This window comes from Eublepharis macularius, chromosome 2 (genome assembly GCF_028583425.1).
Source record: "Eublepharis macularius isolate TG4126 chromosome 2, MPM_Emac_v1.0, whole genome shotgun sequence".
NCBI classification, from domain to species: domain Eukaryota; kingdom Metazoa; phylum Chordata; class Lepidosauria; order Squamata; family Eublepharidae; genus Eublepharis; species Eublepharis macularius.
This window is the reverse complement of record NC_072791.1, coordinates 47,054,797-47,075,350: the sequence shown is the minus strand read 5'-3', so window position 1 is coordinate 47,075,350 and position 20,554 is coordinate 47,054,797. Positions and strand designations below refer to the sequence as shown.

The 20,554-nt window shown below is 39.3% G+C and overlaps 1 protein-coding gene across 1 annotated transcript in view; it reads right to left on the bottom strand.

The window, feature by feature from the left end:
* SEC23A (SEC23 homolog A, COPII coat complex component) overlaps positions 1 to 20,554 on the bottom strand; it is a 37,268-nt gene that overhangs the window by 6,485 nt on the left and 10,229 nt on the right. The window contains exons 6-17 of the mRNA XM_054971953.1: positions 20,057 to 20,136; positions 19,431 to 19,575; positions 18,866 to 19,024; positions 16,840 to 16,955; positions 15,259 to 15,382; positions 14,151 to 14,231; positions 12,540 to 12,629; positions 11,192 to 11,298; positions 7,136 to 7,289; positions 5,722 to 5,799; positions 1,626 to 1,787; positions 441 to 527 (exon numbers count right to left, since the gene is read on the bottom strand). Coding sequence (XP_054827928.1) covers positions 441 to 527; positions 1,626 to 1,787; positions 5,722 to 5,799; positions 7,136 to 7,289; positions 11,192 to 11,298; positions 12,540 to 12,629; positions 14,151 to 14,231; positions 15,259 to 15,382; positions 16,840 to 16,955; positions 18,866 to 19,024; positions 19,431 to 19,575; positions 20,057 to 20,136 — 1,383 coding nt within the window. The remainder of the gene's footprint in view (positions 1 to 440; positions 528 to 1,625; positions 1,788 to 5,721; positions 5,800 to 7,135; positions 7,290 to 11,191; positions 11,299 to 12,539; positions 12,630 to 14,150; positions 14,232 to 15,258; positions 15,383 to 16,839; positions 16,956 to 18,865; positions 19,025 to 19,430; positions 19,576 to 20,056; positions 20,137 to 20,554) is intronic.

The following is a 20,554-nucleotide window of genomic DNA, read 5'->3' as shown; positions in this document are numbered from 1 at the left end:
CATGATGTGATATTTTGATTCATCCTAAAAAAATAAAGTGCACAACACTTGGAATTTTTGTGTGGCCTATAGTCATAGAATTGCCTAATACCAAGCTAAAACATTTCATGAGCTTGTACTGACAATAACAACATCTTCCATGACCATAGAGCGGGCAAATTGCCAGTTCCCCATCTAATCAGGATTTATGCACTTCAAAATATTCATCTGCGATTATGGCCTGAGCAATTTAAAGAGCAGGATATTGTAAAAGCAACACCAAACGATCAACTCATTCTCATAACTGAACAGTTTAGAAATAGCCTCTGATACAGTATAAGGAACTGCTGCCAGAAGCCTGCCTATGACCTTGAAGAGCTTTATAGATCACAGTAATTATCCATGATAAATAAAATATGTCCAAAGGGTCGAATTTGGAGCCAAAGGTCATTTGATCTTACCTCTCCATGATAAATAAGGATCTGGAAAAAAGTATCCATGAGAAGAATGCGATCAGGCAGAATACTGCTGCTATCTAAGAGAACAGGCTAATATAAAGAGAGGAAATATTTTAATTACATAAGCAGAAAAGAAATTCAATTATTTTTAAAGATTCAGTTGTGTTCGTTACATTTCAGAAATTACATTACTGTCAGAAACAATTACTGTTAAAATTTTCCTTCAGTGTAGTGCAAATGTGATATCTATAAAGTGGTATTCTCATTTTGAATTCACCATCACTACTTATTCAACTGTTTGGCAAGAATAAGGGCAAATGAGGACAAGTTAACCTATTCTGAATTAAGGCAAAAATCAATAAATGTTAATGATGTGCAGTTTTTTAAAAAAAAAATTCTTACATGCTTGTTTGTATTCAGCTTTGTTTCAGTGGACAAGCCCTTCTTCTCCTCTGCCTTCTACCTCCTTTCCTTCCTTTCCCCACTCATATCCAACTCAGCACTAACATTCTGTTGGTTACTGCTGCAGTAAGGTGGGCTAACAAGCTGACAGTGAGAAGAAAAATCTCTTCCTGTTCAATCATCTCTTCCTTTCCACATGGTTCTGCACCATCCAATGTGTGAAAAATGGGGGGTGGGACTGTCTTCCCAACTACTGTTTGACTCACTGCCTGCCTAGCCACAGCATACAGCTCACAGTGTAGTAAATAATGGCATGGCAAAGAAAAGGAGGAATAAAATGTATTTGTTCTTCAAATAAATTGGGTATTTCAGCTCATTTTACAAAACTTTAATAAACACACATCCCTAATAAACTTTAGTAACCCCTGTAATCCAGGTAAGTTTCAGAAGTTATTGATGGGCTGTCCCCATCCCTGACTCAAGAACAAAGCTTTAAAGTTACCTTACATCCACCATTATGCCTGACCTTTAAATAGCAGATGCATTCAGGAGACCTTCTTGAGACTTTCTCCCTAATTTAAGTATCTTCTGGAATCAGTACAAATATTTGGCCTGGCACTTGATGGAAAAATTAAATGCATGTGGGACTATTTTACTTGATTTTTATCTTAATTTGAACTGTTTGAAGATGTTGCCAGCACTGAACTTTACATTTGGGACAGAACAGAAATAAAACAGCAGCAATGCATGTTTATTTTTCTCGTTGCAGGTTAAATGACACCATACCTCTGGAGGTCCATTGAACGAGTAGGCATAAAGGATTGGCTGAACCATTATAAGTGACTGAGTTAGATCTTGTCGCATGAAATGATGGCGATAATAAGAACTTTCATCAGGACTGTTGTTGAACACTTGCAAGAATGGAGATCTTCTTAAATGAAACATAAACTGCAAAACAAAGCGAGGCCAATAGCTCTAGAAAATGTCTGTGTTTCCTCAATGAATGAAGGATCAGAATCACTATAAGGCATCAAATTCAAATTACTTAATACATCAGTATCGACTGGCATTTTCCCTAAATGAGAACGTTTTTACAATACTTTTTTCTGATTGAAAAGAATGTACTTTTTGTTAATACCAGCCAAATTCTGATTAGATTGCTCCTATCGTAGTCGGATTACGTTTGTGCACTTGTCTACAAAGAGCATGCACATGTATGCTTGCCAGTTTGGCGTAGCGGCTAAGAGCGCGGGACTCTAATCTGGAGAGCCAGGTTTGATTCCCGACTCCTCCACTTGAAGCCAGCTGGGTGACCTTGGGCTAGTCACAGTTCTCTGGAGCTCTCTCAGCCCCACCCACCTCACAGGGTGTTTTGTTGTGGAGATAATTATGACATACTTTGTAAACCACTCTGAGTGGCCATTAAGTTGTCCTGAAAGGCGGTATATAAATCGAATGCTATTATTATGTACATACAGTGTACTGCATCTTTGAAAATTATACCACACACTGTAATAAAGCATTTTCTCCAGAAACATTTGAGACAAATATAAACTGAAGTTTTTGTCATGTTTCTCTTCATCTTTCTAGTTTAATTCTGAATAAAGGATAATTTAACAATTATGTTATTTATTGTATTGTCGAAGGCTTTCACGGCTGGAGAACGATGGTTGTTGTGGGTTTTCCGGGCTGTATTGCCGTGGTCTTGGCATTGTAGTTCCTGACGTTTCGCCAGCAGCTGTGGCTGGCATCTTCAGAGGTGTAGCACCAAAAGACAGAGATCTCTGTCTTTTGGTGCTACACCTCTGAAGATGCCAGCCACAGCTGCTGGCGAAACGTCAGGAATTACAATGCCAAGACCACGGCAATACAGCCCGGAAAACCCACAACAACCATATGTTATTTATTCTTTATTAATTTAATGGTATTAATTATATTATAGCTCTTGTTATGTTGATATAATATTTAATACTTACAACATACCATACTAGTATGTATCCAGTCACAGTACAAGTAATATCTTTACTATTTTTTTGCCAGTCACCATTCTACTGGTTTGATCAATTTGTGCAATTCCTCAAAATAGAACGGAAGGCCAGTTAAAGAATTTGAAGAGAAATGAGGAAAATATTTCACTTATAACGGAAAACTTTATAAGGTATCTCAGTCTTGTAAATCTGAAAATGACTGCATATTGATATATTTTATAATCTGATGACAGGATAATTAGTTATATAAAGATAATTGGTAGAACAATTGGTAGAATATTGAAATATTGGTCAAAAGCCAACATTATTGTTAAGTAAAGTATAAGTAAAAGATAATGATAAGTAGAGGGGAAATAAGGATTTTTTTCTAAGACTGGGAGTAGCAACGGGTCAGAATTTTCAATAGTACTTATCCTAATACTCTTAGAGGGTATGAAAACTAGCTATATTAAGTAATAAGCATTGTTATTGTTAATAATTGTCTTTTTTCTCTTTTATTATTACTAATATAACAAGCAGAAATAGGTATGAATTCTGCATGTGTTGTTCAATTGGAAAAATATATACTAGACAGGCTTAATGATTACTCTAATCACTATTTTAATATTTATAAAGGTTATGATTTTTGTACTCTGTATTTTAAAAATCCTTGTAGCACACAGTTATATATTTGTCTTGCTTGTCCCTTCTTTCTCCCCTTCTTTTCTGTACTCCCTTTTTGATTTAATAAAATAAAAAATAAAAAAATAAAATAGAATGGAAAAAAGCTAAGCCTAGCTCTTCTGTAGAGGGACAAGAAGAAGTTAGACAGATCTACCAAGTGCTTTTCCAGTCTGCACTTGAACTTAAATTATATTTTTGCTTTTACAACAGAGATAGGATCTTACTGGATAAACATCTCTCTTGTACTCCAGTTAAACTCCTTTTTGTCTGCCAAATGTTTCAGGACAAATATATTCTAGGCCACATCCATGCAGGTAAGTCATCTGTGTGAGTTTCTGAATCCAGGGCCATGGACCAGCAGATAATAAACCCTTGAAATTCTGTTTTCTTAATTTTCTGTTGTAACAATTCCCCAGATATATGTGCATTCAGATGTTGCGAATCAGAAAAAAGATCTTTCTGATGGACCTCTGAGCAACAAACAATGTTCCTGACACTACAGGAATGATCCACGTACTTGCATGCCCCTCTTTCCCCTCCCCTCATACTCTGCAATTAAATTAGTTATATCCTCTTTAATAGAAACCATTCTTTTCCATTACATCTGAACCACCAACCTACAGTTTGAACTTGTACTCCAAATCAGTTTGATGGCTCAGTCTTGACAGCGAACTATTGTTTACACTAAAACCAAGAGCCAAAACACACGTTAAGAAATACCTAGGTTCAGCACGTGTTCTCTTACCTCAAGGTTTGCCGGGATCTGTAGGCGTCCTGGAAGCTTAAAGTAGGCGTCCTGGAAGCTTAAAGATCTGTAGGGGTCCTGGAAGCTTAAAGTCCTGGAAGCTTAAAGGATCTGTAAGCGTCCTGGAAGCTTAAAGGCGTCCTGGAAGCTTAAAGCTTAAAATACAGGAGCCTGTATTTCCCTTCCCCTTTTTGCTGCTCTGTAAATGCTAAACTTTAAGCTTCCAGGACTCCTACAGATCCCGGCAAACCTTGAGGTAAGAGAACACGTGCTGAACCTAGGTATTTCTTAACGTGTGTTTTGGCTCCAAGAAGTAAATAACTGAATCAGAGGATGGGGGACACACATTTTTTTAACATCAAACCATGGGTCTCCATTATGTGTGAACCAATCCAACATCTTCAAGGTTCTGATCAGGGCAACAATAAATGCATCATATTTGCTTCTTCTCACTCCCAGTGCATCCTGAGATGCAGCACATTAAACCATAAATTGTCATTTTTTAGGACTAGTAAGCATGGAGCTGGTATCTAAATTCACAATGTTCCTCCATCCAGATGTGCAATAAGGAATTGCCTTAAAGTCAGCAAAGACTAAAGCTGCATCACAAGGAAAAACTTAGAACTTTATTAGGCAACTAGAAACAACTCCCATTGTGTGAAAAAGAACAGGCTCTAGAAAACTGATTCAGCAGGCCCCCTCCTGGCAGCAAGCAAGCGCTTTGCAGTGGCCTGGAGGCCAGAGCAGGAAGGCGCTGAGGAGAGGCGCGGAGGAGTGCTTAGGTCATCAATTCAGCAGGCACCCTCCCGGCAGCAAGCAGCCGCTTCACACAGTGGCCTTGAAGCCAGAGTCGTCAGCAAGGCACCTGCGTGATGATGAAAAGTGAGTTGTCACCAATACCACTTGCCTTTTATATAGTAGGATAGGAGGACGTTTGTGTGCAGAAGTATGGGACTGGCTGGAAAGGCCATTCAAGCCATAATGGATTTGGGTAAATTATTAAATCTTGCACAGCTGGTAAAGATGAGAAACCAATGAAGACAACAATAGTTACATGTAACCATGAAAAATATTCTATACAACAGGTACAGTAATTCTCCCAATGTTAGAGAATAAAGTTCCCAAGTCAGCCCCTGAGGAAAGGACAATGGTGCCTACGCTAATAGTAAAGCAGCACCAGCTACGGTCAGGATTCTGGTGCAGACACAGAGAAATGAAAACCAGAGATTGCACATCTAAAAGTTAAACTCAACTAGATGAAACCATAGAATGCACCATTTATAAGTCTACAATCTGGGAAGTGAAATGGCTTATGGGAAACACAACATTCTGCCCAACATTATCCATTATACTACATTGCCTCACAAATCCCAGATTTAACTATAACCATTTGTATGTTTTTGTCTCCACCTGCTGGCAATAAAAATTAAAATACAAATAATGCTTGTTACAGAAAGAATTCCAATTTCAGTTTCTTCCTACTCACCTGTGGGTAAAGAGAGAATGTTTCTGAAAACCTGAACGAACTTGGATCATCCTTGTGATATTCTCCAAATTTCTGACACTGGAGGAATTTAAATATAAGTCTAGGTTATCAGTGTAACACTTCTGGTATTAGTACAACAAGTTCAAATTCTTTTACCACTGTTACTCTAGGGACCTTTTACTTCAAAAGAGCAATGTGGAAGTTCTAAAATTCTATTTAAGAGTTCCAGATATGAAATCTAATCAGGGTGTTGAACAGGGTAAAAACATCTGTTCCACAGATGCGGGTGCCAACATTCACCTTAACAACTGAGTATTAGCTTTATGTAATATTATGTAATATTATCTCTAATATTATGTTCTTTTTCTGCATTTACAACTGCATTTACAACTGGAGGAATCCAATTAAAGTTCATAGAAAATAATGCTTTACATAGGTCACTGGTATTGACTACTTAGAAAAACGGTTTTAATTGTGCAAAAAAAGTTTTAAAATGCAAAGTTTAGGAATGCAGCAGTAAGATGCTTCTAAAACATTGCCAAATTCTTCCAGAGTCTATGGTGGCACTTTCCAGCATAAAGCATAACTATTGAATGGTCAGTGGGCAGTACACCCTAGTGGTTGGAAAATAAACACAGTTTCAAATAAGCAGTTACTTTCATTGTGAGATATATATGGAATCATAGTCCAGTTGCATATGTACTTGCTTGTTATAAACTATTGAGTGGTAGTGGGCAGTATACCCTAGTGGTTAGAAGATAAACACACAGTTTCAAATGCTTATGAAATATAAGTTGTGGTACAGTACTGGTGACTAAATAAGCGATTAATTCTTTGACTTGTGAAATTATAGTTTACACAGCCAGTAGGCTGCTTAGTTAGTCGGGCACGGTTGATACATTGTTTGTCCTAAATCTTTGTAGGCTTGTATTATTTAATCTGTCTAGATTTACATCTAGCAGGGGAAAGGAGAAAGCAAATAGCCTCCAAAGAATGAAAGATATATCATTTTAGAGAGGTTTGCAAAACAGAGTTGCAGGAAAGGATGTTGGAACAGAACTGCTCGTGTTAGTCACTTAAAAAATGCCATGTTCGTCTGTTGCAGCATAAAATAGCAGCACCTTAAAGAATGACAAAAAAAAAAACAATTCCAGATAAGATTTCATGGTCTAGAGCCATTTTTCATGCTTAAGCAAGAATAAAGTTTGACTAATTTCTAAAAGTACCAGTAGACTCCTGCTTACTTTCATTAAAAAGTTTGTCTAGAAAGTGTTCTTATCTTGAAAACAAGTGCATACAACACAATGACTCTGCCAAAAGTCCCCCACCTCTCTCTATTTTCATTTAATCTGAGAGCCAATGTACTGTAGTAGTGAAGCTGGAAACAGCTTCTAAAGCATTTCTAATGTCTCACCAGTCTGATAAGCTGTCTGTCCAACCACCTAAGAACATCTGGTCCTTCCTCTGTCTCAGCTCTGTACACTGCCAGTCTGGCCATAAGGATGGCAGCTGCCTCCTGGTCAAAAGAAGCAGCAATGTTTTGAATCTGCGTCTGAGCATCTGCCCAACTGCAAAAGAAAAACAATGGCTTTAGCATGCAATTATTCCTTTAGAGACTGTTTGGACATTGAACCAGAAGCAGGCCTTGAAAAGCAACAAACAAAGGAAAACCCCAAGTGGAGACCCACCACAATCAGGAGACCGCAGAGCACTCCCCACTACCTCCCGTAGACCCCTCTCCTCTGCCATCTCTTGTCAAGTTTCCAAAGCTGTACTAAGGAGTAGGAAGGCATCCCTGCAGCAGCCTGGCTCCCATTTGTCCCTGCATCTCAACTGACGGCTGGTATTCATAGTCAGCTGCCCCTGACAAACTATCCAGCAGCAGAAACTTACAACTCAGCAGCCTCCATAACTCTTCCTCCACTAACAAACTGATTAATTCAAGGTCATAAGCAGTCCTATCTACTGCTGTTTTACTCCCTTTCCCCCTTTTCTAATCAACCAATACCCAAGCAATTATCTATATCAGAAGCTCTCTCAAACCCTAAGGTCTAAATTCAAAGCATAAATTTGTTACTTGAACTGGGTTCAAGTTTGTTAGGCACTGGGATTCTTTTTGGGACAAGCGGGAGCTGTACAAGAGAGACGGTCTCCACTTGTCCCGAGAAGGAACCCGGCTGCTGGCACTTAAAATCAAAAAGGTGGCAGAGCAGTTTTTAAACTAAATGCTAGGGGAAAGCCGACAAGAGATAAAGTGTCTCTGGTTCAGGATGGTTCATCTCAGAGAGATGAAGGGCTAGGTATAACACTTCTACAGGGAGATAGATTAGAGTTGTCAACTGAGATGGAGACAAACAGTGCAGATGACCTAACTACGTCTCGAGGCAAAGTGTGCCGGGGAAGTTACAGGTGTTTATATACAAATGCTAGAAGTGTCCGAGGTAAAATTGGGGAGCTGGAATGTTTAGTGTTGGGCGAATCCATAGACATTGTGGGCATATCAGAAACTTGGTGGGATGAGGAAAATCAGTGGGACACGGTGATTCCTGGATATAAATTATATCGGAAGGATAGGGAGGGAAGGGTTGGTGGTGGGGTGGCTCTATATGTCAGAGAAGGTATACATTCCAGTAAGATTGAGAAGGTAACTGAATTAGATTCGCTTCTGGAAATGCTATGGGTTGAAATTACGGGCCCAAATGGAAACTTAACTGTGGGAGTTTGTTATCGCCCTCCAGATCAGAAAATAGAGGAGGATTATAAAATGATGACAGGATTAAAGATGGCTGCTAAACAAAAAAACTGTGTTGTAATGGGTGATTTTAACTACCCACACATTGACTGGGCCAATGGGTGTTCGAATCGGGGGAGAGAAAGTGAGTTTCTAGACTGTCTCAATGACTGTGCTATGGAACAGATGGTTACAGAACCTACTAGGGGAGAGGTGATCCTGGATTTGGTCCTCAGTAATGCTGAAGACCTGGTGAGAGATGTAAATGTGATTGCACCACTTGGGAACAGTGACCATAATGTTATTGAGTACAACATATGTATAAATAGGAAATTGCCAAATAAGACCAACACAGCCATGTTTAACTTCAAAAGGGGTAACTTTTCTGAGATGAGGGGGTACGTGAAGAAGAAACTGAAAAGGAAAGTAAAAAAGGTCAAAACACTTGGGGAATCTTGGAGACTATTTAAAACTACAATCCTGGAAGCTCAAATTAAATATATACCGCTGGTTAGGAAAGGCACAAATAGGTTTAGGAAAAGGCCAGCATGGTTAACAAGCAATGTAATAGAAGCTGTAAAAGGTAAAAAGGATTCTTTTAGGCAGTGGAAAACTAGTCGGAGTGAGGTTGATAAAAAGGAGCATAAGCTGTGGCAAAAAAAGTGCAAGTCTGTGATCAGACAGGCAAAAAGGGAATATGAGGAGCATATTGCAAAGAACATAAAGAGAAACAATAAACAATTCTTTAAATATATTAGAAGTAGGAAACCAGCTAGGGAGGCAGTGGGGCCCTTGGATGACCAAGGCGTAAAAGGATTACTAAAGGGTGATAGGGAAATGGCCGAGAAGCTGAATGCATTCTTTGCTTCTGTCTTCACTGTGGAAGATAAGAAGTGCATGCCCACTCCGGAAGCACTGACTTTGGGAGGGGTTTTGAAAGACCTGAGTCACATTGAGGTGACGAGAGAGGAGGTTATGCGACTGCTAGATAATTTAAAAACTGATAAATCACCGGGCCCAGATGGCATACATCCAAGAGTTCTGAAAGAACTCAAGTGTGAACTTGTAGATCTCCTCACAAAAATATGTAATCTGTCATTAAACTCTGCATCTGTTCCTGAGGACTGGAAGGTAGCTAATGTTGTCCCCATCTTTAAAAAAGGTTCCAGGGGAGATCCGGGAAATTACAGGCCAGTCAGCCTGACGTCAATACCGGGTAAGTTGGTGGAAACTATTATCAAAAATAAAATTAGTGGGCACATTGATGACCAAAAGCTGATGAGGAAAACTCAGCATGGGTTCTGTAAGGGAAGATCTTGTCTCACCAATCTGTTAGAGTTCTTTGAGGGAGTGAACAAACAAGTGGACAAGGGAGACCCGATAGATATTGTTTATCTTGACTTCCAGAAAGCTTTTGACAAAGTTCCTCATCAAAGGCTCCTAAGTAAGCTCAGTAGCTATGGGATAAAGGGCCAAGTCCTCTTGTGGATCGAAAACTGGCTAATTAATAGGAAACAGAGAGTGAGTATAAACGGGCACTTCTCACAGTGGAGGGTGGTGAGCAGTGGGGTGCCACAGGGGTCGGTATTGGGTCCAATGCTTTTTAACTTGTTTATTAATGATTTGGAATTGGGATTAAGCAGTGAAGTGGCTAAATTTGCAGATGACACGAAATTGTTCAGGGTGGTGAAAGCCAGAGAGGATTGTGAGGCACTCCAAAGGGATCTGTCGAGGCTAGAAGAGTGGGCATCCATGTGGCAAATGAGGTTCAATGTAGCCAAGTGCAAAGTAATGCACATTGGAACCAAAAATCCAAAATATAAATACAAGTTGATGGGGTCTGAACTGGCGGAGACTGACCAAGAGAGAGATCTTGGAGTCATGATAGATAACTCACTAAAAACGTCAGCACAGTGTGCGACTGCCATAAAAAAAGCTAATGCTATGCTAGGGGTTATTAGGAAAGGGATTGAAAACAAATCAGCCGGTATCATAATGCCTCTGTATAAATCGATGGTGAGGCCTCATTTGGAGTACTGTGTACAGTTCTGGTCGCCATACCTTAAAAAAGATATCATAGCACTGGAAAAAGTACAGAGAAGGGCAACTAAAATGATTAAAGGGTTGGAACACTTTCCCTATGAGGAAAGATTGAGGCGCTTGGGGCTCTTTAGCCTGGAGAAAAGACGACTGAGGGGAGACATGATAGAGGTTTACAAGATAATGCACGGGTTAGAGAAGGTAGAGAAAGATGTGCTTTTCTCCCTTTCTCACAATACAAGAACTCGTGGGCACTCTATGAAATTATTGAGCGGTCGGGTTAGAACAGATAGAAAAAAATACTACTTTACACAAAGGGTGATAAACACATGGAATTCGTTGCCACAGGAGGTGGTGGCAGCTACAAGCATTGCCAGCTTCAAGAGGGGACTGGACAAATATATGGAGCAGAGGTCCATCAGTGGCTATTAGCCACAGGAGATAGATGGTATTCTCTTTGTAGGGAGGTGGTGCTCTGTTGTCTTGGTGCTGGAAGGAAGGCATTGGGAGGGCTTCTGGTGTCCTGGCCTCACTGACAGTCCTTTAGATGGCACTGGATTTCTAGCCACTGTGTGTGACAGAATGTTGGACTGGATGGGCCACTAGCCTGATCCAACATGGCTTTGCTTATGTTCTTATGTTCTTATGTGTATGTGTTGCACAGATGTCTAAATTAATACATCGTAAGTTAAGGCTTACTTTCTGGCAACAGTAGTTACTCTAATGCGCCTCTGTCCACTTGAATGCTGATACTGAGTCACAAACTGGATCGCACCTCGTCCACCCTGAGGAATCGGGGCATTGTGCTGTTCCAAAGAGAAAACGTACAGATTACACTGAACAAAAATTCCAAGAACATTGTGTAGCATGACCACCACCATTAGGATTCCCATCATGGCCAAAATCTACTCTAAGCTTAGAAATTATCAGATAGAAGACACTTTAATAAATGTAATATGCTTTACAAATGACCGTTATATGAAAAACAAGTCAGTAATGCCCACTATCCATCTTTAGCAATATTTAATTCAAAATTGGACCAGTTTCTATCTAAAAATGCTTTAGGCAAAAAAAGTGGGGGGCATAAAAGATTTTAAAAACCTGCAATCAGTGCAGGACCAGATTATAATCAACATCAACACAGTAAGTGGAATAAGATAATAAATAATATATATAGCAATATTGAATGTTCCAAGTTAAACACATTGCTAGCATTCAGGTGCAATAACAGACCATGGCTGTTACAAAAACAAATTTTGGAAGTCCTTAAACAGCTTGGCTTGGAATCCTAATTTGTAAGCAAGAAAACAAAACATAATTTATTGTTTTTTCCTGATTCAGAGAAGCAATAATATATGTCTGCTTTGTGAGAATACAGAAGCTTCCAACAGCCCATGGGCTTCCAGAAATCATTCACAGGGTTTGTGATTCTGTCTGAATGTGTTAAATGCTCCTAAATATTAGTGTAACTGGGTGAGCTCTTGTTAGACAAGTGGAAATGAGCGGAGGTTAACATATCTGCTTTAGTTTTATTTGCGTATGCTATTTTTAAAATGGTGAAAGCTAGGCTAAAAAATAAAACACCTTCATCTTTCAATGGGTGTTTGCAATGTACACAAAGCCTAAATACGGTATTTGCAAATAATGGATTTGATATTTATTTCCCTGGGGACAGTGCAAGCTTCATGTTAAACTAACAACTTAATCATATTAGTAACTAGATAATGACCCCATTTTTCCTCCTACTGAAAGTGTGCCAATTCTTCTATCATGAACCATTATACCTTGACACCCAAGAATTGCCAATTAGAAAGGAACACCGCCATTTTTCTTTGCCTTTTCGTATGTCACTAACAATTATGAAGACATTTAATTTTGGAACTTTTTTAAAAAGTAAGTCAACGCTTCATGACTGACTAGAAGTCTATATTCATAGAGAATAGCAGCAAAACTCTACAGAAAAATCCCTGAAGTAGACATGAGAAGACTGTATATTGTTGCAGCTTGGATCTGAACTAAATGGGCAGTAAAAAAATATTCTTCTTACCTGATTAACCACCTCAAAGTACAATGCAAGGGTTGTACTAGGATTAAGTCCACAAATCTTCCACTGACATGTACCTCCTGTTCCTATCTCCTTTGGAAAGATTGCAAATAATGCTTTGAGTAAAGAAGGCACTTTATTACCAATGCAACAATAGGTCTTTAAAAACTTATTTCAGCAGACAATTCCTATCCCAGTGGTTTAGATACAAAAATGTTGTACGTTTTCTATAGACACTACTCTTTACTATGGCAACACAGACCAGTAAATTCAGAAAGAGGAAAAGAGAAAGCACTTATACTGTATAGCATAGTAGTTAGAATGTCAGACTATAATCTGATAGATCCAGGTTCAAATCCCCAATGTGCCATGGAAGCTTCCTGGATGACTTCAGGTCAGTCATACCCTCTCAGCCTAGCCTACCCCTCAGGGTTGCTGTGAGCATAAAATGGAGGTGAGGAGAATGACATAAGCTGCGTTGGGTCCCCACTGGGGATAGGGCTATGCACTAAAAAAAAAAAAAAGTATTTTTCAGATTAAGGTATTGGGAAGGCCATTAATATCAGTATTCCTGATAATCGGGACCTTAGATATCAGTTTTGTATTTGGATCCAGGTTTTTTTCAGCATTTCCAAATATTTATTTATGTTATTTATAGTCTGCCTTTCTCACTGAGACTCAAGGCGGATTACCAGGTCTATGATTCCCTATGAAGTAATCTTTCCGGGGGGTGGAGCAAATTATACCAAAATTGCAGCAGTGCTGCCTGTCCACTAAAGACTCTCCCCCCAGTTTCAAAATAATTAGGTCAAGGGTCTAATTCTACAGGCCCCTGAACAAGGTGCACCCAGTTACTTTCCATTGTTTCCTATAGGGGAAAAAATCCAGGGCAAAGAAGCCTTAGTCAAATACACAAGAGAGCAACCACCAACCAAAAACCTTCCAATGTGAAAAGAACCAACAAAGTCCTTTTGCAGTTTCCCAGGTGGGGAAAAAAGGGAGACAGAAGTGATTCTCACAGGCAAATGGCATCACTCGTTAGAGGGGAGCTCAAATGTCTGTCCAGTCATCATGACAATTCTTTCATAGCCCATGAAGAAAGAATCATCATGACTGGACAGACAATTGAGCTCCTTCTAATGAGTGATATCATTCACCTCTGAAAATCTCCTCTCTCACCTCCTCCCTTTTTTTACCTCAGAAACATGCAAAAGTAATTAAAACAAGCTGAAAAACCTTTGAAATGGTGGACCTGATTAATCTCAAATGTTTCCTAGATTAATTGATATCAATACTAGTATATCTGAAAATCCTGGATGTAACTGGGATTCTTGAATATATTTTCAGATCAGACATACTGAACCACACACCCCTAACTGGGGAGAAAAGCAAGGTATAATTTAAGTTTTAAAAAGTTAAATATTAATCTGCAAGGCAAGACTATACATATTCCAGGGTGGTAGCTGTATCACAGTCAGATACATATTTATTCAGAAGTACCATTGATCTCCCAAATAAGCTTGCATAGGATTGCAGTATTAATGTGCTGCAGCAAAAAACAGAAGTTAGTAACATTAACTGCAAAAGAATTTAAGCACAGATTTGTCAACTTACATTTTCTGATACACAAGGCCCTTTAGAATTGAGAGAGACACAGGGTCCAATAGCTCCAGATATCTTTATTTCTCTTGACGTCTAGACATATTGAAAGAGGGGGAAGAGTGAATCATTTTACAGCTTGGCAGTTCATACTTATTAATCTACTTTAGTGCAGACAAAAATGAAGCTGAATAAGGGAACTTATTCAGCTTCAACCCCTAGGGGGACCTGTGGTTCCACTTCCTTGCAAGACCACTCACTGAGTCTTTGTGCCCATCTTGGGATGCTACACTACTCACCACATCAGCCATAAGTCATCCGTGTATTCCTTTCTAAACAAAGAATTCTGCAAATTCTTCTCTTTATTAAAAGCATTTCTGGTATTTGTATACCTTAACTCCTCGTATTGTTTGTAGCAGCCCATATGTTTGTTTTCAATTTTTTTCAAAGCAAATCTGGTACAAACATTGGGGCAGATGCAGAAAGAGAGAACAGATCTTCTCTCAGAGCAGGCACCTGAACTAGATTAGCTCTGAAGTCCCTCCCCACAACTTCTATAATTCAGTGGATATTATTTTACTTCTTCGATTTCTATATAATATACTCTGCTGGATGTAAAGCTGATTGTGTGCTTTTCCCACATGCTGCCCAAGCACTACACTGGCAGATGGAAAATATAGGAATTGAAAGCTGTTCCTCCTTTTCAGCAAGGGAGAAAGTGCTTTTGAATATTCAGTTAAGCATTGTGAGTGGAATCTAAATATATTTATCAACATAAAGCAGCATGATGAAGGCTGAGGGTTGACTGCAAAGATACAGATCAAACGCCAAGCATTCTACCATATTAGTTAGTCAGTAGGAGGAGGATTTAAACAGTCTTGCCCAAGCAATGAATGCAGCATCACAGTCACTCTAAATTCAATAGCTTATTTGCACAGAAAAAATCTAAAGGTCCTACGACAAAAGGTTTAAATTGAACGGCTGACTGAACAGTTACTGCTAGCAATAACAACTACTTACTGCTATCACTCTGTTAGTTGGCCTGACTGCAAGGTGACATGTGATGGAATAACAACATCAGATCAGACCTTTACAATATGTATAACTAAATTCCAAACTCTACCTTAATTTCTAAGGTGCCTCCAAATCCCATCTTGAATTGCCCCTGCACATCTTTAGTAAACACCCGCTGAAAGGTTTGTTTGAACAAGGAGGTATTGAAGGAGTCTCCCATTACCATGTAACCCCTACACAATGATCCAAAACAGAAATATAAGACATACAAACACACAATATATGGACTGCGCAAAAGAATAGCTGTGCTGTTGACCTATGTTGCTCACTGTCACACACCAACCTGCTGCTACAGAACTGCCACCTATCCTGCATACTCATTTATGCCCCCAACCTCCTATTCTGCCATGCTTCCTTATAATACTGTGCATGTGGAGCATGGTGTTTAACAATGTCTACCAAATATAAGCACACACTATGGCACCTGTGGAGACACTGCCATATTGGTTAGTGTGTGGTAAATTTTTCCACACTTCTATAATAATAACATTCAATTTATATACCACCCTTCAGGACAACTTAATGCCCACTCAGAGCAGTTTACAAAGTATGTTGTTATTATCCCCACAACAATCACCCTATGAGGTGGGTGGACTTTAGAGATCGGCACGAACCGGGAAAATGCCATGAACCACGAACTTTCATGAACTTGCCCCAGTTCGCGAACTGGTTCGTTTAGTTTGTGGTTTGTCACTTCCGGGGGCTGTAGAATGCCCCCCTTGACAGTCAGAGATATCAAACTCACAAGGAGTCTTCAGCAGGCTCTCCTCCAGGAAGATTCTGTAACTCCCTCTTCAGAGGAAGATTCTGTATCTCCATCCCACGTTTTCATGGCAACCTTTTGGTGCTGGAATGTATTTCAATGGAGCCAGTGCAAGTCAATTGGCAATGGAACTTTCCCAGGGGCAGCCGGTTTGGGGTGTATAACTTGGACATCCAAAACCAATCTTCGCCAAACTTGGAGGGTGGCTGGAGGAGAGCCTGTTGAAGACTCCCTGTGAGTTTGGCATCTCTAACTGTCAGCCCCCAGAAGTGACAAACCACGAACCAAACGAACCGCTCTAAAAGTTTGGCATGGTTCGTCACAAATGCGCTCCCACGAACCACCAGTTTGCAAACCACAAACCAGCCCGGTTTGTTACAAACTTTGGTTCGTATTTCAGTTAGTGCCCACCTCTAGCTGAGAGAGCTCTGGACTGCTGGGACTGACCCACTCAACTAGCTTCAGTTGGAGGAGTGGGGAATCAAACCTAGTTCTCCAGATTAGAGTCCTGCCGCTCTTAACCACAACAAACTGGCTCTCAATTCACAAACATGCACCATGATAGTAATATAACACAGCGGCCAGGACTAAGGCCATCATGAGCCTATTATATAACAGAATGTATGAAAAAATTACAAAATGAAATGAAAACTCTCATAAGTTAGAGACTGGATTTAACCTCCAAGTATTTTCACAGAAAGGAATGATGCAAGCAACCATAAGGTCATTCTGTCTCACAGTACATAGGCTTTTGCCACTGAAAAACCAGGTTGACCTAAATAGTGTTTCCAAATTTTTCAAGAACCTTCCCCCCAAAAAACTTCATATATTTTAAAAATATAAAAACACAGAATAAGCAAGACAAACCCTGTGTAGTTGGGACAACATTTCATCTCCAGAAGACCAGTCTGATCTAGTGCACATGCGTAGATGTCAATAACATGACCTGTTGTAGCCGCACGATTTGCCAGGGCTTCAAAATGCTAGAGATAAAAATGCAAGTATTTATTTTTCCAAATAAGTAAATCAAATCCTCCATATCCTACACTTCTTCAAATATTCTACATAAAATGGAATATTTGCCAAATTATAGTCTTTTTAGAATATACATTTTTGGTTCCTAATTGTTCTAACACTGCTATGCCAACTGTTATTATATACTTTTTCCTTGTAAGGAGATATACCAGATATTAATATATATTTGACCCCCTACATCAGGCCAGGAAAATCAACAGGCTGGACTCCATAGGCAGAATTTAGTTCTAGAGAAATCTATTAACTCTAGCAGATGTTTGTAAAGAAAGCCTAAAGTATGGAAAACAAATAAATAAATAAATGGGAGTGCCTTAACTAAGCTTTCTGAACAGTGCTCCTCAACAATGGAGAACGTGGACTTGGATCCAAGACCACCTGCCAAATTTAAGATAGCAGACCAGTCCCACAACAGGGCTAACAAGGGTTCTCCCAATGACTTCGATGCACAGAAGAGGACACATGAGAGAAAGGGTTTCGATGGGTAGCTATATAAGTGTAGCAGGAAAATAAAGCAGGAATGCAGTGGCACTTTAGAGACTAAAATTTTATTCCCATCATAAGCTTTCATCAGTTAGAGCTCACTTCATCAACTGTATGGAGTCTACATTACCATCCCCCCCATTGCAGCCTTTGAGAGGCGGGGTGCGTGCGCATTGGACTAATTGATGTTCTCTTACAACAGCAGGATTTGAGTCCAGTAGCACCTTACAGACCAAAAAGGTTTTCATGGCATAGCTCTGACTCTGACTTACACCCTGAAAATCTTACATCTGACAAAGAGAGCTGTGGTTCTCAAAAGCTTATGCTACAATAAAGTTGGTTAGTCTTAAAGGTGCTACTGGACTCTTTACTACTCTGAAAATCTTGTTGGTCTATAAGATGGCACTGGATTCAAATCCTGCTGTTCTACTGCAGACCAACATGGCTACCCACCTAAAACTTATGCTGGAGTAAAATCTGGTTCATTTCTAAGGTGCCACTGGACCTTCAGGTATCCAGACAGTTTAAACTGAGTCTAGAATGCAATTAGGAACCAGTGCAGCTATAAGAACTGGTGTTGAGTGTGCCCTCAACTCCATGCTTGTCAGCAGTCTATCCTGCACATACAGAGCCAACTGCAGTTCCTGAATATTTTTCAGAAACAATACATCACAATGAAATCTAGAGGTTACTAGGGCATATATTCAATGCTATTTTCTGTTTTAATAAAATGTTGCTGTTTTTTAAAGAAAGTTTTGTTTCCAAAGAAATGACCTAGCTGGCACGGCAGCTGACGTTGAAAAAGGGGTGTTCCATGCCATGGATGCAATCTGAAACAGTGCTAAATGCAGGAGCTTCCACCAACCCCATATCAAGCTGTAAATCTGCAATTTTAGAGGGAGGATGACATCTTTCAAACCACCCGTAATACCTCCTCATAGTTTAATTAGCCCACACTTCATCAACAACCTTTCCCTATTTGAACTGAATTTCAGTCTATTGCTAAATAGCTGTTATTACGCTGCAAGTTTCCCAACGTCACTCCACAGAACTTGCTACCACAGACTGGGAGAGAAGCCAGGCAGCAAGAAAACAGTAAAGGTACACTAGACAGTGCAGTAAAAAACTAACTGCAACAATGTGAATATCAGCTGCAATGCCTTCTGTGGCATCTAATTCCTCCCTAACTACCTAATCATTAATAGGTAATGGAAATCAAACCTGACACTCATTAACAATTATAAATATGTACCCATTTTCAGAGAGCAGCTCAGACACTAAAATTATTTTTTAAATCTTTTAAGAGATGTGGGAAAATATATATAATTTTTGGAGAAATTAAGTAAGTGCCCATTCAAACTGTATCATGTGCTCTTACCTTAGTAGCCTTTTTAACATATTTGGCATTGTCTTTTTCAATGTCGTGCCAAGATCTTATAGGCAGCTTAAGTTCATCCCCAACAACCATCCCAGGTCCCTGGGTAGCGGGTCCTCCAATAAACATCATTATACGAGCACCGGTATTAGGGAAAGTACACTGTGAGATAATTTTTTTTAAAGAAAATCACTAAGCAAAAAAGACAAATATTGCAAAGAACTATATACTGGAAACAGTTATGGTGAAACAAATGGTACAATTTCTATGTCATGTTTTGTAATATTCAGAATGGCTTTTCACATTTTAAAACAACCTCATGCAGTATTCATTCTATAATCTAATCTATTTAGTATTTGTGACAGACGGCTATCACAAATCACTTTTCCCAATTTAAAAAAGAAATATTTGAATACAAAACACGTTTTTAAAGCAAGAAAGCCTATATACTTAATGTATAACTGGACAGCATGATCTTCAAAAAGTAAAACTCACATTCGTTAACCTTTTTGTAAAAGCTAGAGGATGCCTATGAGCTTTCAGACAAACATGAAGGAGAACTGGTTACCTCTAGCAGTCCTACAGCTATGGAAAGAGCCACTCCAGAAGATCGCAATGGCCTTTTCCCTTGGGGAACAGGCCAAGGATCCCGTTGCAGTTCACCCAAAAGATCGGTGAGATTCATGTCAATTTTCTGTACTGGCTGTAAGAATCTGAAGACAACAACAAGAACAGTAAACAAGATATTCTTACATGCTTCATTTTTAAAATTATTTTAGCCCATATATTTAGTAGTATCATATTGAATGGCTACTGTAACATCTCAAATTTGGATTTAGCACTTACGTAATAGCTCACCAAGCTGTAAATGTATTATGTACATTAACTTGAAAGTAAGGTCATAGAAATCAATGGTTTTGATTTCTTGAAATTTACTGAAATTCTCAATAACCCATAACATACAAATAGCTCCCCACCCCCCCGCAAAAAGCCTTTAGTTATACAACCCATTTATATAAGCAAGTGGTTAATGTCTACCCAAACAAGCATCCAATCCTATCAGGATATCAGGATATACTGCACAGTAATAGAAAATGCAGGGCTTGTACAGAAAGTAATTACAAAATCTTAAATGTAACATTCTAGAGTGACGAGCCAGGGCTTACCGAAAAGGTATTTAGTGTTCTAAAATACCTGTTTGAAGGAGGTGGTTGTTGCACCTGAGGACCACGACCCACTTGTGAAACATTCATTTTGGTAAGTCCTAGCATTTCCTGTTAAGAATATGTTTTAGAATAAAATATAACAATTTAGTTATACATTCACAGCATAATCTTAAACAGAGTTGCTCTAGTCTATGCCCATTTATTTCAATGGGCTTAGACTGGAATAACAATTGCAGGTTGGATCTTATAACACCACAAACAGAACAAGTTCACAGGAGGAACCCCCTCTTCAATTCTCAATGCCCCCTAAAAAGCTATTTGTGAGGATGAGAGTGTCCTTGGGAATTTGGAATGCAGTATAGAGGAGCAGCATCCAGAAGACAGAAATCAGTAAAAAATCTCCCCTATATACATGCACGCACACTCTGCATAAATTCTAGAAGTTCTTATGGAACAGGAAAGAGACTGATTTCTGCCAGCTCCAACGCCCTTCAGGATACAGCCCAATACACCTGCATCCCACATT